Below are 20,235 nucleotides of genomic sequence, written 5' to 3'. Positions count from 1 at the left end.
TGTTATGCATTCTAGAAAATTATTAGGGTGTTGTTTTTGTAAATTATGCTCTTGTTTTTGAAGTTGTGTTTTTGTTTTTCCAAATTGCGTTTGCAATTTCTGAAACAAAGCGACATCAACCTACATTGTTGATTGATGCCAAGCAACTAAATAAAATATTTTTATTTTTGACACTCTTCTTGAGAAGTTTGTATGCGATCGTGCTGTATACATGTAACTACCGAAAATATTCGTATTCAGGACAATACTAGCGCCGACGTCTGATCTAAATAACGCCAAAAAAACGTAGTATAAAATATGCATGTTCTAAATAAAACGGTTTGGTATGGACGATGATGAATCAGTCATTATAAAAATAATTGCAACTAAAAATGTCCGCAGCTATAACTAATTATTAAAACAACTAAAACAGATTATTAAAACAACATAAAAAGGTACAAGTTAATTTTTCTGAGGGGTAACAATAACACAATTTAGCTTTACATACGCAGTAAGTCGATAAAATGAAATACAAATGTCGTTAATGAGTTTACTTACCTCTTGATGGCGTTGTTTCTTTGGAATTAAAGCAGTAAGATAATAACTTGAACTTGGTGATATCCATATTTTTCCTGAATTATTTTTCACCTAAAATATACATATACAAAACGTTTTAAATATTATAAAAGATTTTAAATCAATAGCAAATTTTAAACAATAGTAGAACATTTTTTTGTTTGTTTTTAATAAATCTTGATGTTGAAAAACTCCGCTCGCTAAAAATAGATTGTTAAAAGCTAGTTATATAAGTTTTCTAGCTTTTTCTTTCTTTTTTTTGTATTTAATGTATATAAAATCATCATAAAATGATGAATGCTGTTTCTGTTTTTTCTTGTAGAATTATAAATTTCAAAACTTAAATCAACAGAAGAATGAACTAATTCTTCATCCAGTTCATTACATGGAATAAACGATTACACCGTCCAACACCATTTTTCACACACGAACCAAACCATATACATACGAAAGCACATAATTTATATGGTATAACTGCGTACTCAGTTTTTCATTTTCTGATCGTTTGTCCTTTTAAAAGGACTTTAAAATTTGAGGTGCATACAATTTTCAAACATTTTTATAAAATATTTTAAGCCACCCTATTATTACAATATGGGTATCAAACTAAAGAGGACAATTGCAGTATTTTTATCTTGTATTTTGTTTTATTTTTTAAGAATAAAAAGATGTAAAAAATATCCTTATAAAAGTTTATCCTTTATTATCCTTGAAATTTTATACGAAATTGTTCAACAAAAAATATTCATAATAAAGACATTAGAATGGAGTAAAAAAGTCTGAATTTTGGTCTTCATAGCTCCATTTGTTTAATTTTTATAATATTTTTTAAATATCTCAATAAATTAATTAATAATATTTTCTTCTCTAAAAATTTCAAAGTCCTTTTTTTGTTAAAATATTATGTAGAAAAATTAGAAATTTGTTATTGTGGAACCGAGTTTCTTTATCTCTATGATAAAAAGTTAAAAAAGTGGAAACTTTGAAGAATATGAAAAGATAACAATCGATTAAGGATATATTGCATTTTTTATCCTTTCATGTTAAAACTCCTTTCTTGGAAATTATATTTTCCTTTTTAATTTAACACAATTATTCCGAACTCTATAGTTATTCTAAATTGTATATATCTTTTAAAAATATCTTTGACATCCCAATAATGTTATCAAAGTAGTTTATTATATAGTTTTTATTAAAAATACAACAGTGCGAAGGTATATCATGTGCAATTAGTAAACCATGATATACATAAATATTTAAACAAATTAGGAAAGTATAGCCGGACTTGGCCGAGCATATCATACCCTACACCAGTTGTAAATTTCTTTCAAATGTGATTTATATTAGCAAATAAAATATTTATGTTGAATTTTATTTCAATTGCGACATATTGAAGAAAAACTAATTTTCTGAATGTGGGCTAGAGTCAAATAGAGATTAAAGGACTGCACCAAGACAACAATAATGCGAAAATTTGTTAAACAAATATCGTGTGCGCCATCATAAGCAGGCCTTTAATATGTATATTATAAAATTAAGAGGAGAGATTTATGTCTACATATGTAAACGTTTTTATGTAGCTTTTTATCGTGATATTAATGTTTATATTAATTATATTATATTTTATATATATATAATAATATTGCGCTTATCATATTATCTTGAAGTGTATTTTAGAATTCGGAACATGCATGTTTTAATCACTAAACCGTCATAATCATACGAGATAAAATTTTATATATTTTAAGGCCTGTTATCTCAACCACCGGTTATGTTTAATTGGTAGATATTTTGTCTGAAAACTGTCAATTTAACGTTAGGATAAAAAAATTAACAGACATTGGGATAATGGGGGTAGGTAATTGGTATAAATAATAAATTAAATTAAACAAACTATTCTCAACAAATTTTTTTTAAATTTGAATACATCTTAACTTTTATTTATTTTACAAAGAACTAATAAAGATAAAGACATGAAATTTGGAAGTCTGCAACTCCATATTTGTAAATATAACATATATTTTTTTCTAAAAAAACTGACTATAGAAAATAAGGATATTAAAGGATTAAAATTTAAAAGGACATTTTTTTAGTTTTTTTATTCTAACATTTTAAAACTATTTTATTTGTAAAAATACTGTTATTCTCCTCTTTCAATCGATACCTATATTGTCCTACTAGACCAAACCAAATTTAAGCTAAATATAATTATGCTTACTCTTCCTTTTAAACTTTAAAGTCCTTTTAAAGGAAGAATCGATCAGAAAATAAAAAAACCAAAAATGTAGTTTAACTATATCAAGTATGTAGTTTCCAACGTAATTGGTCTTGCTCATGTGTGCAACAATTTTTCCCAATTTGTTGTACGGTGTAATCTTTAGGCAAATTTTATACAATATTGCCGTCAACCTTTATTTTCTATAAATCTTTCCATTTAATTTCACGCTTAGAAAATGATTCTCAATACTCATCTTTAGACAACACACTGATCAATTCTATTCCTCTTTGAAATTAGGTTATCAGGCAAAGTCGAGTTTGTATATAAATATCAAGCATTGGATTTCTATTAGAAGACTATTATTTATTTTATATGTATTTAGGATTACTTATAAATTAATGTCCAAATTATTTGCCTTAACTTATGGATTTTTTAAAATGATTTCTTTTCCCGAGATGTGGAACTAAAAGGAGTCAAAATCGTTGGCCAGCCCACAATCATGGTCATTAACTATGAAAAAAACTATTACAGAAATAATTTGTCAATTAAAAAAAAAATCTATTTTCAAATCAAGCTATCTTACTTATTCCTTATTTGTATACCCTTCACCTTCGTGAAAAGGGTATATATAAGTTTGTCATTCCGTTTGTAATTTCTATAATATAATTTTCCGACCCTATAAAGTATATATATTCTGGATCCTTATATAGCGGTGTCGATTAAGCCATGTCCGTCTGTCTGTTGAAATCAGTTTTTAGAGGACCCCAGATATCGGCGAGATCCGAATCTTCAATAATTCTATTAGACATGCTATTCTATTAGAAGATCGCTATTTAAATTCAGCAAAATGGATCGGTAAATAACGGAGATATGAGCAAAAATCCGAGACAACCTCTGAAAATTTCATCAAAAAATTTCATATTTTTTTCATGCCTTGTTAAAAAAGCAACAACAACACTGTATATTAGAAAAAGATGTACACGTGTGTGTGTAGATGTATTTGGTTTTATTCAGCTGTGTACTTTTTTTGTATGTTTAGGTGCTGTTGGCGTCATTGCGTTGTTATTTTTGTTTTTCTGTGTTTTTCATTATGTATGTTAAGATGTCTGTTGGTTTAGATGCCTTGTGTATTTCAGTTATGTAGATGTTTTAGATTCTGTTAAATGCATAAAATATCAATAAAATGTTAAAATTTCCCAATATAAAACATTTTAAAAATCTAAAAAATTAATGCAATACTCGTCACAAAAAACACTTTTTTATATTTTGCAAAAAAAGCTTCACACAATCGACCTATGCACTTTTAAAACTTTTTCAAAAGGGGGAACGATTTCAAAAATACATTCAAAAAGTGAATTACCATAAACAATGCAATATCTTAAACTGCTTAATATAAAAACAAGTTAGAGTGCTATATTCGGCTGAGCGGAATCTTAAATACCCTCCACCAGCTACTTTTACACTAATACTCTTTTTAATTGATCAAATATTTATAGAAATGAGTTTTCTCATGTCTTCAATAGAAAAGTCCCAAGAATTAAATCCATTACAACTCCAAGATTTATTGAACATTACACAGACCATTTTCTTTATATAATTATATAGTATATTATTATTATAATTATAAGCAATACTTGTGCCAAACTTTATATCTTAATTTAGCAATTAGTTGTGTTCGTTTAAGTTATTTTCGGGAGGGGACCTTGTATGGTCCGATCCAAAAAACGTTGATGGATACCTTAATTTAGTAATGAGTTTGTATTTTTGTATAAGAGTTATATGAAATTGTGGACCGATTCTGGCGATTGTCCGTAGAAATCAAGCTCTTGTGTAGAAACGAATATATGGTGATATTTATGGAATTATCTTAAATAGTTTTCGAGAAAATTACATCAGAATGTGTAAAAATGCTTATTTCTTTGAGGTTGTTTTATATTTTTTTTCATAACTTTTCCCGACAACTTAGGAAAATGAAGAACATTTTGAGTGAAATTGGGTTAATTCTATTGCTTTGTTTTATTGTGAGCGTGTAATACAAAGACCTTGATAAGATCCCGGATAGTTGGGTCTCAGATGAATATTTCGTGGTGTTACACACGGAATGACAAAGTTGTATATACCTTCTATCACCACTGATGCACATTGGGGCAGAATCGAAATTTTTTGGAAATAAATCTGGCATTACTCAACGGCTGATCCAATCGGTATAAAGTTTGGCGTGAGCGTAGCCAAGGAGTATTCGAGCTTAAGTTTTGAAGATGAACCCCGCAGATGCCCCGGGACGGGGCGGCTCAAAGTAGGGTACCTACGACATGTAAAATTTTTATATTTATAAATATAAACATTTTTATATTTTCTGAAAGCGCTCAACGAGATCTTGAAAAAAACATGCTTGGACATACTACTTACTCTTATAATATCCGAGTTATAGGCATTTAAAAATTTAGTGATAAAAAATTTACCATACCTTGGTCCGCCTTTTTTTGAATACTGGACGTAATTTTGGACCAAATGGACACTTCTTGTTAGTTAGACAACAAAAATTCTAATAATATACAATAAATTTCAGATCAATATCATTTGCAGATATAATTTAATAAAATAAATAAAAATAAATTTTCTTTAAGAACATATAACAATTTTATAGTTTTCTAAAAGGTATCTTTACGCAGAACGCTTTGGCGTAAAAAACTTGTCCTATTTTTTGAAAATGTTGCCACTGCGTCCTTCCGAATGTGACCTATTCTTTATCAAAACTTCGACTTTGGGCGACATGTTCTAAAATCCCAAAGGTGGGATCAGAAAACTGAAAGCAGTTTTGGAAACCTCAATATGTTTTATATTTACTCCAAAAGTATTTTCCCAGCCCTGAAAGAAATGTGGACCCTATGGGAAAAAAAGTAAAAAATACCATTTTTGGGAATTTCATTCCTATTTTTGGGAATTGCGGGATGCCCTTTGACCTTTTTTTCTTCTTTGAAATTACAAACTTAACAAGCTTTGAAAATTTCATTGAGTTTTGTTCATAAATAAAGATTTTGTCATATATTACATATTCGTTTAATTTCTAAAACTATGATTTATATCAAAAATTTAATAGGGTCGCAGATAGCTACAAAAATTTAGTCCATATTTATCCCTTAATGTCTTTTTTAGTTAGATATGGAAATTCTCAATTCTTTACAAAAATTTTCAAGCCAATATCTCAATTACATTCAAAAATATGTTCATTTAAACCTGTATCCTTTAATTTCATATTTTTCATATTTTAGTATTAAATATGACAGAACATATTTAAATCTTATAATATTTAACTATTTTCTCTTTGTTTGCTTACCCTTATAATTAAAAGGTCCTATTATGCATAAATTTTCAGAAATTCACAACTATTTTTTACCTAAATTTTATCGACAGATCATTTCGTTCTGTTTCGTTTATGATCATGTAGGTAAAAATATACAGGTAAAGATAATTTCGATTCATTCACTAATAAGAAATATCAATTACTGAATTACAGGTTATAGTAATATAGTCCTAAATGTTAATAGGTAGAAAATTCGTAATTTTTTACTTTGAAATACCTGTATCGGAAATGACAAGAATTGGTATACAAGTAAACTTCTCAGATTTTAAGTACCATATTTAATAAATCTACAATGAAAATTACATTAAAGTACGAAGAGTTGTGTTCCCTTTTATGGAGTGTGTCTTCAAAAGGGCCAGGAAGAATTGAAGACATTTCAAATTATATAAAAAACTACATATAGTAGAAAAGTAGAAAAAACAGACATAAAAAATTGAAAACTTTTTACAACTTTTTGATGTAAATCAAAAGAAATTTCGATTAAAATGTTGTAGTTGGATGGAAACTACTACGGAAATCTCAACTTACAACACATCAACAGGAGCGCTTTGCAAGTCATACGAAGTCTTATGTTCAAGGTAAAAAAAGAGGATCACATAAAAACTTTTTTCAATCTCAAATGAGGAAATTGCGGATACATTTAACGAAATGCTGAAAAAGGAAAACCAACCAATGGATGCCGTACATATTGCAACTATTCCTCCTAATGCATCACCAAAACGACTTAAGCGAATTGTGGAAAGTATACCAACTCCAACATCACAATCAAATTTTACTGAAGAGGAAGCAATAGCGCTTATGTTGTATCTGCGTCTCAGTCAAAATAAATACCAAATATTAAGGAAAGCTCTGCATGAAAAAGGACACAATATATTACCATCATACAAGGCGATCCAGGAAAAAACAAACTATCCTACCATCACCTATTGTTGTTAATGATGTGGAAGCTTGTATTGATATATCATATTTGCTCGAAAACAAAGCATCAAGAATTGTGACAGACTTTTCAGAAGACCAACTAAGAAAATTCATAACTGTGATGTTATCTTAATGTGTAAGTGGGGATGTGACGGTTTATCAGCACTTCCAGAATACAAACAAGCTTGTGGAAGTCGGACACTAGCAGACTACAAAAGTGTATTTATGTCATCATTAGTGCCATTACGAATTCGTTCATATTCCCTTAATCTATCATCGTCAAGCATCGAAAATTCATTCGAAGATATATGGATCAATACAACTCCGGGTTCAAAAAATTTTTGTAGAAGCTTAGGAGTTGAATATATAAAGAAGTCAAAGAAAACAACAAAAGATTTAGTGGAATATTTAAAAAATGAAATAAATAAATGCACTGGAGCCCATTTGCATAAAAATAAAGGAATTCTCTATTAACGTATCATATCAGCTAAGCTTAACAATGATTGATGGAAAGGTCTGCAATGCCATAACAGAAACTTCTTCCTTCTGGAGATGCTCAATATGTAATGAGAAAAAGTCGCAATTCTCAAGTATAAACAAAAGCAGAAGTATTAATGAAGAAGTCCTGTCTTTCGGAATTTCACCACTTCATTCCAGAATACGATTTTTTGATTACTTTTTACACATAGCATACGACCTTAAATATAGAAGTGTGCCAGAGAATCTTACTAAATCAACAAAAAATAATGAAGTATTGATAGAACTTTAAAGTTCAGATGAAATTAAACATCGACAAACCACTTCCAAGTTGCGGTAGTACAAATGACGGTAATACGGCGAGAAGTTTTTTTCGTGATTTTGAAATTACTTCAAAAATAACTGGAATCGACAAGGACTTGCTTCGAAGAGTTAACACTATTTTAATGGCACTGAATAGTAAACATAAAATTAATGGAAATCGATTTGGGGGAATATACATCTGAAATTTCTAAATTACTTGAATCCCTGTATCGAAATTTTAAGCATGTTCAACTTTTCAGCTCAAGAAAATGCTCCAGGCAATCACAGAATGAAGATATTTTTAATAGTTTACTTCTATCTTCTGATCTATGCGAAAAAGATGGATTTGTTATGAAACTCTATCATCTCAAAACGAGGAAGATTTAAAGGACTTATATTACCTTATGGATATGTATACCGTTATGACAGATTATTTTATAGAAAATAAGTAGTGTTAGGAATTAATTATATAAGTAGGTTGTAAAAATTAATTGTATTATGTTTAAGATAAACAGTTCAAATAAAAAAAGCTATTATACTAACTGATGATATTGTATTAAATTGTGTTTTATATTTCGGTGGGCGGAAAAGGTGTTTTGTGTGGGGAGATTTAGGTGTTGTTGTGCGTGGTTCATAATAAAATTATAATTTTTTATTGTATATACAATGTTATAGTCTTTAATAAATTAATTAACTAAATAAATTTTAAAATTGTCCAAATATTTTATTCAACACCAAATGTATGTTCTGTCATACTAAAATATGAAAAAGATGAAATTAAAGGACACAGGTTTAAATGAACATATTTTTAAATGTAATTGAGATATTGGCTTGAAATTTTTTGTAGAGGGTAGAGAATTGCCATATCTAACTAAAAAATGATATTAAGGGATAAATATGGACTAAATTGTTGTAGCTATCTGCGACCCTATTAAAACTTTGATATAAATCATAGTTTTAGAAATTTAACAAATATTTAATATGAGACAAAATCTTTATTTATGAACAAAACTCAATGAAATTTTCAACGCTTGTTAAATTTGTCATTTCAAAAAAGAAAATGCAAAAAAAAATTGAAAAGGTCAAAGGGCATACCGCAATTCCCAAAATAGGAATGAAAATCCCAAAAATGGGATTTTTTACATTTTTGCCCATAGGGTCCACATTTCTTTCAGGGCTGGGAAAATAATTTTGGAGTAATAGAATAGAAAACATATTGAGGTTTCCAAAACTGCTTTCAGTTTTCTGATCCCAGCTTTGGGATTTTAGAACATGTCGCCCAAAGTTGAAGTTTTGATAAAAAATAGGTCATATTCGGAAGAACGTAGTGGCAACATTTTCAAAAAATAGGACAAGTTTTTTACGCTAAAGCGTTCTGCTTAAAGATATCTTTTAGAAAACTATAAAATTGTTATATGTTCTTAAAGAAAATTTTATTTTATTAATAAAGGAGTTGAGACACATTTTTGGCAAAAAAACGGCAAAAATCTAAAATTGTATATTATTGGAAATTTTGTTGTCTAGCTAACAAAAAAAAAATTGAGTCCATTTGGTCGAAAATTACGCACGGTATTCAAAAAAGGCGGACCATGGTATGGTAAATTTTGTATCACTAAATTTTTAAATGCCTATAACTGGGATATTATAAGAGATAAGTAGTAGTCCAAGCATGTTTTTTCAAGATCTCGTCGAGCGCTTTCAGAAAATGTAAATCTTTTTCTGGTAGACAGCGGTGGATACCGGCTTAAACGAAGTTGTGCACTACATTGGTGTATCATTTGATAACAAACTATATACACTGGCGATTCCCTCCGGGGGGCATGTTTCCATGATGGTGTATTGCAATCCCGGGGTAAAGAGGTGCTACCAATACCTCTAGTGTGCCGGGACTATAAACTGGTGATGTCAAATGTCTGTGTATAAAGCAGCATATGCTGGATTCGTAAACCAGATGTTTGTGTAGTGGGACGCTAGTATATGCTGGGGAATTGACAGGTCAGTATTCAATGGTTGCCTGTCATCCCGTAGATCGATCTTTATGATCATGGGAATGGAATTGATGCTAAAATTGGTGAAAGATCGGGAAAGTCTACATATATTGGAGATTAGTACTGATTTAGTATGCCATGTTCAAAAATTGCTACCTGAGTTCATCTTTGAGAAATTCAGGGACCATATCTAGTCTTCCCAGTGGATGAAAAAGACCACCGTGAGATAGACCGTCAAGTAGGGTTGCCAGCCTGGCTGGACTTGGCTGGATTGTCCAGTTTTTTTGATGCTTGTCCAGTTTCAAGCTAAAATTTAATTTGTCCAGCTAAATAAAATATTTGTAGTGCACTGCAATAATTATACCCTACACCACATTAGTATATTGGATTTGTGCAGATGTTTGTACATACAAAAATATTCATCCTAGACCTTAAAGTATACCAATCGGCTTAGAATCGTTTTCTGAGTCGATTAAGCTATGTCCGTCCGTCCGTCCGTCTGGATGGCTGTCCATGTAAACCTTGTGCGCAAGGTACATGTCGCAATTTTCAAGATAATTGGATGAAATTTGGCACGCAGGTGTTATTTGACTCAAGGACGAAGCCTATTGAAAATGGTTAAAATCGGTCCATTATTTCTCCTAGCCCCCATTGAACAGAACCCCCGAAAAGGGCTTCTGAACTCATAATTTTATTAAATATACAGATATGTCGATGAAATACGGCACAACTAAGTTTATTAGAAGTCATGATGACCCTGCCAAATTTCATAAAGATCGGGTCCCATTTGACCCTAGCTCTCATACAAAGTAATCTTCAGAAAACTACTTGAATGTCCCAAATTAACTTATAAACACAAATATGAAGAAATTCAGCACAATAAAATATTATGTAAATATAAATATATTCACAAAATTTTATCGGGCTTGGTCCATATTTGCCCCTAGCCCCCATATAAAGCCTCTTTCAGAAAATTAGTTTTTCATCCATAAATTGCTTAAATGTATCGGAACAAGGGAATATTGAAGATAAATGCTTTATTATGAAAAATAAATCACATTTAATATTCATAACTGGTGTAGGGTATCATATGGTCGACCACGCCCGACTATACTTTCTTACTTGTTTTTATGTTATCTTTGTCAAATCATGATAGCCAACTCTGATTGTACATTTGTTATACAACTATGTTATGATTTCCCTCTTCTATCATCATGTCTCAACACTTGAACAGCTGAATGTCGTAAAAAATATTAGGTCTGTTCGCATACTCGATAATTTGTAACAATTTGCAACAATTGTTATTGGATTCCATTCGCGTACGTTCAAAAACTTGCAACGAGAGAGTAAGAAAGCAGTAAAAATTAAAGTTCGTTGATAGAGAATTTTTTGATTTTACTGAATATTTTATTTGATTTATGAATATGTAAACAAACCAAAGAAATCAAAAATTTGGTAAATTTTAAATTTTTGAAAGAAATATATAAATTAATAACACACGAATGTTAAAAAATTATTTGTAATTATATTTATTTTAAATTTATTTATCATAAATTAGTTTTTAAAATAGTTTATTTGTCATGAAAAATCATAACAAATATTGTCGATCTAGCGTTTTTAAAACAATTTAGTTTGTCTTTCTCTTAACGATTTTGTGTAAATTTTTATTTTAATAATATTGTATCATGTTGTTTTAAAACAATAATATATTTTTAATGATATTACATGTTTTGTTAACTTTAAATATCCATTTATTTATAGGAAAAATCAAAGTTACAATTATTTGTTATTTAGTGTTTTGTTAGCGATAGAGATTTCAGCAAAAGGGCATTACCAATCTTTGTTTATAAACAAAAAATTGGATGTCGCGTATTTTTTTTGGATATCTTTTTGATTGAGAGTAAATTAAAAATTACTCTCTATCATAAAGTTACTGTATATTTATATTGCGAGCGATAGTCAATTTCTTTACGTACAGCTTATGTACTTATGATTTTTAAAATTTAAAACTTCAAAAATGGAACTTTTTCACATCTTTTGCTCTAAAAAGTAAGTTAACGAAGTGATCGGGGAAAACTAAAAATATATTCATTAGGCTTCACGCAATATTTTTGAAATCGTGATATCATACATTTTGTGGCAGTTTTTGGAACAGCGCTAATATTGGCGTAATTATTTTTTTTTAAATTTCAACTCCTTCATCTGCATATCTGCGGCCAAAATACCGATTTTGGGCGACATTTTTTTATAGACCGAAAACTGCTGTACATATTTCAAATCTGACTTTAGTATACTATTTTACAGGAAAATTTAAGATATATAAACTTAATTTAGATGCACTGTAAATGCATAAGAGCAAAAGAAAAAAATGCAATTTAAATATAATATTCAATGCCCTTAAAAAAATAGTGTTAAAATTTTTAATTTTAATACTAAATGCACTTTTGAAGCATTATAAAAGTGTGAAATTAAGCTCATTCTTATTGATTTTTCCTATATAATCAATTATTAGAGCATGATTTCCTATAAATTCTACAGTTTCTGCTCTGTAAAAAATGTCGCTCAAAATCAGTGGTTTCCGCCTCAGATATACAGAAGAAGGAGTTGGAATTTTGAAAAAATTATTACTGCATAGTATTCACTGATAATAAAACCTTCCAAAAAGTTGTGATATCACAAATACGGGAAACATTTTATTTTTTGAAACGAAGCCTAATATTCATACTCTGTGGACTATAACAAAATTGGAAAATATATATAAATATTGGCAAATATAACAGAATTGGTATATGAGAACCCCTGCATTTTTTTGGTGTATCACTGTGAAACTTTACACAAAACCAAAATTAGCAATTTCTCAGTATTTTTTTATGTCCAGCTTTTTTTGTTTTGTCCAGCTTTTTAAAGGCCAATGTCCAGCTTTTTGCGAATGGGAATCTGGCAACCCTACCGTCAAGGCATATGCTCACGTTTAATCTTTCGACATTCATACACTGGCGGTATGTATTGACATCGAAGGCGCCTTCAATAACGTGCACACTGTGTAACGAACTTAAATCCCGAAAGGCCCTAATTCTCAAAAGACAGTGCTACCTGATGTACCGGCCGTGCTCGTGGATATTGGGTGAGGTTCTTGTCCCTATCAAATTAGTAGCATTCATTACACAATATTCAAAAATAGGTAGCATTTAGACCAAATCGACTAATTAAAAATAAAAAAAAACAAAACAGGAAAACAAAATTAGCTAAATAAAATATAATGATGAGGAAGTTTAGTTGTGGAGGAAAAGGTGTTGTTTTAACCTCCTATAATTCTATACCCACCTGTCCTTGCTATCTATCTTCATCATTCTTAAATAGCCCTAAAATGAACTACCTATAAAAGGACCTTAACCTTTCATGAAATACAAATTACAAATTTAACAATTCATGTTGAAAAATAACATAAAGTTAAGTTTTATTATATATTTAATAGTCAAAACTAAACTCATTATCATATAATTTCCAATATTTATCTCTTAATTAAGTTAATTAATATAATAATCAAAATATAAAAACAAAATATAAGAAAAATTATAAAAAAATAATGTAAATAACAGTGTTATTGTTTCCATTTTAAAACTGTCAAATTAATAGATACTATTATTCATGTTATTAACACTCAAGGTCGTTTGATATATTCATCAAATAACAGAAAGTAAACTTAAAAAAAAAATCAAATTGTGTTATATTAAACAGAAAAACAAAACTTATGTTAAGCAAAGATTAACAGAAATAAACATCAATCAATTTAACATAGAAAACTAATTAAAGAATATGGTTAATAACATAGAAACCAATATGTGTTAATGGTTAACAGTAAAAATTAATGTTAATTATTAACATGAATCAATCTATGTTAATAATTAACATACCAAATTAGGTTAACAGAAAAATTTTAATGTTAAAATATTGAAACTTACAAATATAAAAACAAAATTATGTTATTAACATACATATGTATGAGTATTCAAAATATTTAACATTTTTAAAAATTGTGTATTTTGGCAAATAAAAAGTAAATTTATCACGAAATTTATGTTTGATGTGGAGTGAAATAAAAATCTAAATATTATAACTCACCAATATTTACATCCCACGAAGAGTTACAGGCCTGTTGTCTCTTGGGTTACTTCGAGTTGCTTAAAGGTTTGATATACTATAAAAATTTCACTCAATGTTGTGTAGAAATGTAAAAAAATAGTGTTTAACATAAACAGTTGGATTTTCAAAATCTTTTAGTATTTAACGCTTAACAGAAACGAAAATAATGTTAATAACAAAACTATTTGACAAATATTAATGTAACATTTTAACAGTGTAAAAAATAAAAAAATTTAATATAATTGAACAGATGTTAAACAAAAATTAAGTTACATCTGACAGTTTAAGAAATTATTAATGAAAATTAAATTAAATTAAATGTGAAACAAAAACAAAATTCATGTTAATTCCAGCAATTAATAATTAAATGAGATGAAATTTTTTTAGAAATTTTTCTTAAAAATGTGTCAAATCCGGTTTGTTTAGGTATTAAATTGGTAGTTCCTGATCTATACTACATAGATCAGGTGATTTCACGTCGATATAGTTTACATATTAATGAGTTCAGGATAACGTCAGGTTATAATTTCAGAAAACAAAATTTGAAATGCCAATTTAGCAAAATTTCGACAGAAATCCACTCAAAAATTTATAAAAACTGGATATTTTAGTTAAAATTATAGTTAATTGCAATTAGGTTTGGAGATTTTTTTCAAATAAATTAGGAACAAAGACTTTGTATCTCAATCAATGGCCGTTTTTTCAAATTTTAGTCTTATAGATGTTATGATTCTTGAGAGGTCTGGATTAGGTAACGAATATTTTATATCTGTCTGCAAACAAAACGTTTTACAGGATTTACAGGATATTTTTGGTCCCAAAATTAAACGCAATCCAGGTCCTTGTACCAAACAAGGACATAGGACCTGGTTAAATAAACAAAAGAAGACCTACAAAAGAAGTTTTGATTCTATAAAAAAAAACTAAATGTAAATTTCACTATATTTACCAAATTTCCAATAGTCCAATAGATCCAAAAATTTTATCAAAAGATTTCAGGACCATTAAAAAAAACAAAATTTAAATTTCTCTTCTCACGTCACAAAAAAAAATCTGCACAAATGAAGCGTTCAATACAATGAAAATTTTCAAATGATTCAAAAAACAAATTTTTAAAACAATTACGGAGAATTATAAAACAAAATTTCCAAGGCTTTTGTGTTAGAATAAAAATTTTCAATTCAATAAACAGAACTTTGTCCAATACCAAAAGAAAATAGAATAAAAATATGGCCTCACAAAACAGTTACAGTTTGGAATAATACTTCCAAAAAAACTGAAACTGGAAAAGGCGAACCAAAATTTATTAGACCATATTATGGTTACACCCAAATATCCTTCGCATGATATGTTCCCTTATTTCCGGATTCTATATCCTGCAATTCATAGTAGACCTGACCAATTTTGCGTAAAACGGTAGCCTTTATTCCCACTGGAGCTAATTTAGCATTATAGTATTCTGCCTTAGAACTTTGGTTGAATGTCCGTCTGTATACTTCCTGTCCTACTGTAAAGTCTTTAGTCCGAGATCTTAAATTATATGTCCGAGAATTTTTATTATATGCTTTACGCATGTAGTCCTTAATTTTGTCACGTATTAAACAATGTTCGTCTTGTCGTTCCACAATACAGTCTGTCTCAGCCAAAATTCCTAAATTACGTAAAATTTCATAGTCTTTTCCGTTAGTCAACATGTTCTGTCCGAAAACTACCTGATACGGTGTCCTTCCTATAGATTGATGTATGCTATTACGCAATGAACAATTTTTACTAGGCAAGTATATATCCCACAAGCGCTGATCGTCCCGTACGTAACTTCTTAAAGCCTCGTTGATTGAACGGTTAACCCGTTCACTTGCATTTGATTGGGGACTATATACAGCAGTCACAGTATGTTTAACACCATTTTTGTCCAAGAACGACTCAAAATCCTTACTCTTAAACTGAGAGCCATTGTCCGAGACAATAATCTCAGGCACACCGTAGCAGCAGAATATTTCTGATCTTAAAAAGTCTATGATTTGTTTTGAAATACCGTCTAATTTTTTCCAAAGTTTTAGCAATACCGCCATGTGCAGAATTGGGGTTATCATGAGCGCTGTATATAACATCATGACGTAGCTCACTGGGTACAAAGAGTTTCCAAGAGTCTGACTCATCCATATCACCCGAGGAAAAATTAACTCTTTTGTAAATAAACTTATCAATGACCCGAAAATCTGGCAATCCTGATGAAGAAAAATCTTCGCGTAACTTCACATATTCATCACTATCAAAAGCTTTCGATTCCAAATCAATAGAAGGTGAAGTGTTTATTTCCATAGAATCTAGAAAAGTTTCGCCTTCATGAGCACGTGAGAGAGTATCAGGCACAATGTTGTCCTTTCCTTTTCTATGTTCGATGGAAAAATTGAATCCTTGGAGCTTCAAGGACCATCTCGCTAGCCTGCCTGACAAATCCCTTTGGCTCATCAGCCACTTAAGGCTTGCATGATCGGTAACTACCTTGAACTCCTGTCCTTCTATTTTAGGTCTAAATTTTTTTATAGCTATCACGACAGCGAGGCATTCGAGTTCGGAAATTGTATAATTACGTTGAGCTTTGTTCAACTTTTGAGATATATATGCAATTGGTCTCTCTGTCCCATTTTCGTCCTTCTGCGCCAATACTGCACCTATGCCATATGTGCTAGCATCGCACTGTACAATAAATGGCTTTTCAAAATCCGGATGAATAAGTAATGGCGCAGATGTCAGTCTGGTCTTTAATTCATTAAAAGCCACTTGGGCTTCCTCAGTCCACATAAAAGTCTTTTTCTTTGTCAATAATTCTGTCAGTGGGAATGTCAATGTCCTGTATGAAACGTCGGTACCACCCTGTCATTCCCAAAAATCGTCTTAAATGTCGAATTGATTGTGGTACCGGAAAGTCCTGTATGGCCCTAACTTTGTCGTCGTCCACTTGTAAAGTCCCGTTCCCTACAACATAACCAAGATATTTAACTTTATTGAGAGCAAAACTGCTCTTTTTAATATTTATGGTCAACCCTGCCTTTCTCAATTGCGTAGCCACCTCCATTAGATGTGTCAAATGTTCGTCGAAGTTTGCCGAAACTACTAATAAGTCGTCAAGATACACAAATACATGTGTCTTCAAGTTATACGGAATAACCATGTCCATTAGTCGGCACAACGTTTGCGGTGCATTACACAGTCCAAACGGCGTTCTTGTAAACTGGTACAATGGCCGATTAGGGACTGTAAAAGCTGTCTTCGGTCGTGAGCTTTCCTTCAGTTTAATTTGCCAAAAGGCATCTTTGAAATCTATTTTTGAAATACAATAAACTGAAGGAAGTCTCGATAAAAGTCCGTCAATGTTCGGTATAGGGTATGCGTCCTTTATTGTCACAGAGTTAATTTTTCTACTGTCCACACACATCCGTATTTTTCCTGGCTTTATGACTACTACAGTGGGTGAAGACCAAGGAGAACTGGGTGCCTCCTCTATTACACCAAGGGAAATCATTCGATCCAATTCTGAACAAAGTTGCTTCTCCACAGCAGGAGATATAGGGTAATACCGTTGCTTAATGGGTTTTGCGTCACCCGTATCGATGTAATGCTCCAATAGTGTTGTACACCCTAACCCTTCTGTTTCAGAATTGGGAAATGAAGAAATTACTTTGTCCAGTTGCTGTCTCTGTATTGGTGTTAACATAAGTTTATCTGGGTCTGATTCTATGTGTTCGATTTCACTGATTTCCGGAACAGAAATCTTTAACCCAAATTCTGACCAAAAATCGAAACCACATATTATATCTTGTTTAATGGTAGGTACTACTAAAAAGTCAAAATGTTTCGTTTGTTTCTGAAATGTCACTGTCAATGTCACAGTCCCTGTAATATTCTGTCTCTGTCCATCTGCCGTCCTAACATTACCATTGCATTTTGTAAACTGTTCTGCATTTAAAACTTCCGAAGCCAAAGCACCACCGATCACACTTCTATTTGCCCCACTGTCCAATAATGCCAAATATTTTGTGTCACCTACCCTCAAATTTACAAATGGTCTACTATCATCATCCTGTGAGATGATAGGAGATATAACACTCGACCTAAATGATTTTAATTTTCGGTAAAAATTTCGTATGCGAAGTGAGGAACGTTTTGGTTTTGAAGAACTATCACCAAATATTCTATCCCGAGCCTTTTGATATTCTAATAGCCGAATATGATAGGGTCTCATTAAGGGATGTTTGTTGTTGTCCGAGATAGTGTCCAGTTCAGATGTTTCGGATGTCCGCTTTAATTCCGACGGACATCCTTTTGTCCGTTTCCCTGTCTTACTGCAGAGCATTTAGGACATGATGGTCTGTACGTATCCTTTGCACCACATCCGTAGCAAAATATTCGTCGTATGTCCAGGCAGTCAAAGTAATTATGTCCAATTTTGTCACAGTTCCAGCACCTAAGGTCACTTCGAATTGCACAAATATCAGAAACTGGTTCAGTAGAATCCAAAACTGTCAACTCAGAATTTGGAATATTAATTTCGGAAACACGTACTTTCATCTGTCTTCGAGAATCGTGAGTCTGTATGTCCTTTACAAATTTTTCATGGCGTTTTACTTCACGTCGAAGTTTTGCCACAGTTGAAATATCAAAGTGAATTAACTCATGTCTAATCTCATTTCGAATATTTCGAATCAAAATAGCACATAAATTTTCATCCGATATTGGAGTTTTTAGTTTGTCAGTCATAGCCGAAACAGAATCGAAAAAATCGTCAAAATTTTCGTCCGAACGTTGCTTTCTTCTGTGTATGTCCTCCATAAGGTCAAAGTCGTTATAATCACCTTTGTATTGGTCCCGCAAAGCCCTCGTCAAAGTATACCAGTCCAATTCGTTATCATGTCGATGAAACCGCCAATACCAATCCAAGGCTTTACCGTCAAATAAGCTATGGGCGTGTTTACATAGTAAGTCGAAGTCTCCGTTTAAATTGTTGGTTTTCAGTACATTAATCCGGTAAATAAATTCGTCTACATTCATTTGTTTGTCACATCCCGAGAATTTTACCCGCCAGTTTCGAATTATATTGGAAACCTTTCCACCTACAAAAGGTTCCTGTGAAGAATTTGTCCTTGGAGAAGGATTTGGTAAATTATGTTCGATAGGTCTATTATCAGATGAATTCGTATTTCCACCCAAATTCATACCCTGTACCATCGATATTAGTTCATTCCTAATGAATTCAGTCATCTCACTCCGAAATGAAACCATTGAATTGGATACAATTTGTCGAATATCTGGTTGATCATTGCCACTAGCAGTGTTAGTATTTTCGTTACTATCAGTATGTTGTTGTCTTCGTCGTTTTCGTCCCTGATTTTGTTCAGGAGTCCTATCAGATTCCCCAATTGGAATCGTAAAACTACAATTTGCCGGCTGTTCCAAACGCGACAGATTTTCCTGGCTTCTTGTAATTGGCATATTTAAACAAATGTAAAAAAATCCAAAGAGTAGCTAAAGATATTTCACTACATAGTTAAGGCTTTATTAGGTAGTCCAAATACAAAAATTAAACAAAACATATCCCAAAAAAAAAATAAAAAAAACGAAAATTAAAATAAAATTGAGTAAAGTAACCAGGTGATGATTACTAAAAATCTCAACTCTTGAAGGAAATACGATTAGTTTATTGTAAGAGTATGATGTCAGAAATAATCCAAAAAAATCAAAAATCTCAATTACACATTAACCCAAACCAAAAAATTTAAAAAAATAACATAAAAACAGTAATCAAAACAAAATATTAGAAGTAATATCGTAAGTAAAATTCCGACATAAAATCAGAATTGAAAATCTCAACAACATTTGATACTCCTATGTAAATGTCCCAGTAAACATTTGGTTTAAATTTTCTCAAAAATTGAAAAAATTAAAAAATCCAGAAATGATAAAATAAGACAGTAAAAAGAAAACAAAAAAATATAAAAAAATAGCCGACAACTCGGAAAAACAAAGATATTATTTGTGAAATCATCAGCGAAAGTTATGGTGAAATTATGAGAATTAAAAAGGTTAACAATTTCTCGTCAAAATGTTCCTGCTGATGCCCCACGTTGGGCGCCATTTAAATTTATGTAACGAACTTAAACCCCGAAAGGCCCTAATTCTCAAAAGACAGTGCTACCTGATGTACCGGCCGTGCTCGTGGATATTGGGTGAGGTTCTTGTCCCTATCAAATTAGTAGCATTCATTACAC

At 30.8% G+C, this 20,235-nt stretch overlaps 1 protein-coding gene across 5 annotated transcripts in view; it reads right to left on the bottom strand.

Moving 5' to 3' along the window:
- LOC111683220 (xaa-Pro aminopeptidase ApepP) overlaps positions 1–20,235 on the bottom strand; it is a 388,046-nt gene that overhangs the window by 304,624 nt on the left and 63,187 nt on the right. The window contains exon 5 of one of the 5 annotated variants that reach the window (XM_046949783.1): positions 538–627. The exons of the other annotated variants lie outside the window; for them this stretch is intronic. Coding sequence (XP_046805739.1) covers positions 538–627 — 90 coding nt within the window. The remainder of the gene's footprint in view (positions 1–537; positions 628–20,235) is intronic. 5 annotated transcript variants of the gene reach the window in all.

The sequence above is a fragment of the Lucilia cuprina genome, chromosome 4 (genome assembly GCF_022045245.1).
Source record: "Lucilia cuprina isolate Lc7/37 chromosome 4, ASM2204524v1, whole genome shotgun sequence".
In the NCBI taxonomy this organism is placed as follows: domain Eukaryota; kingdom Metazoa; phylum Arthropoda; class Insecta; order Diptera; family Calliphoridae; genus Lucilia; species Lucilia cuprina.
This window is presented reverse-complemented; position numbering and strand designations above follow the sequence as displayed.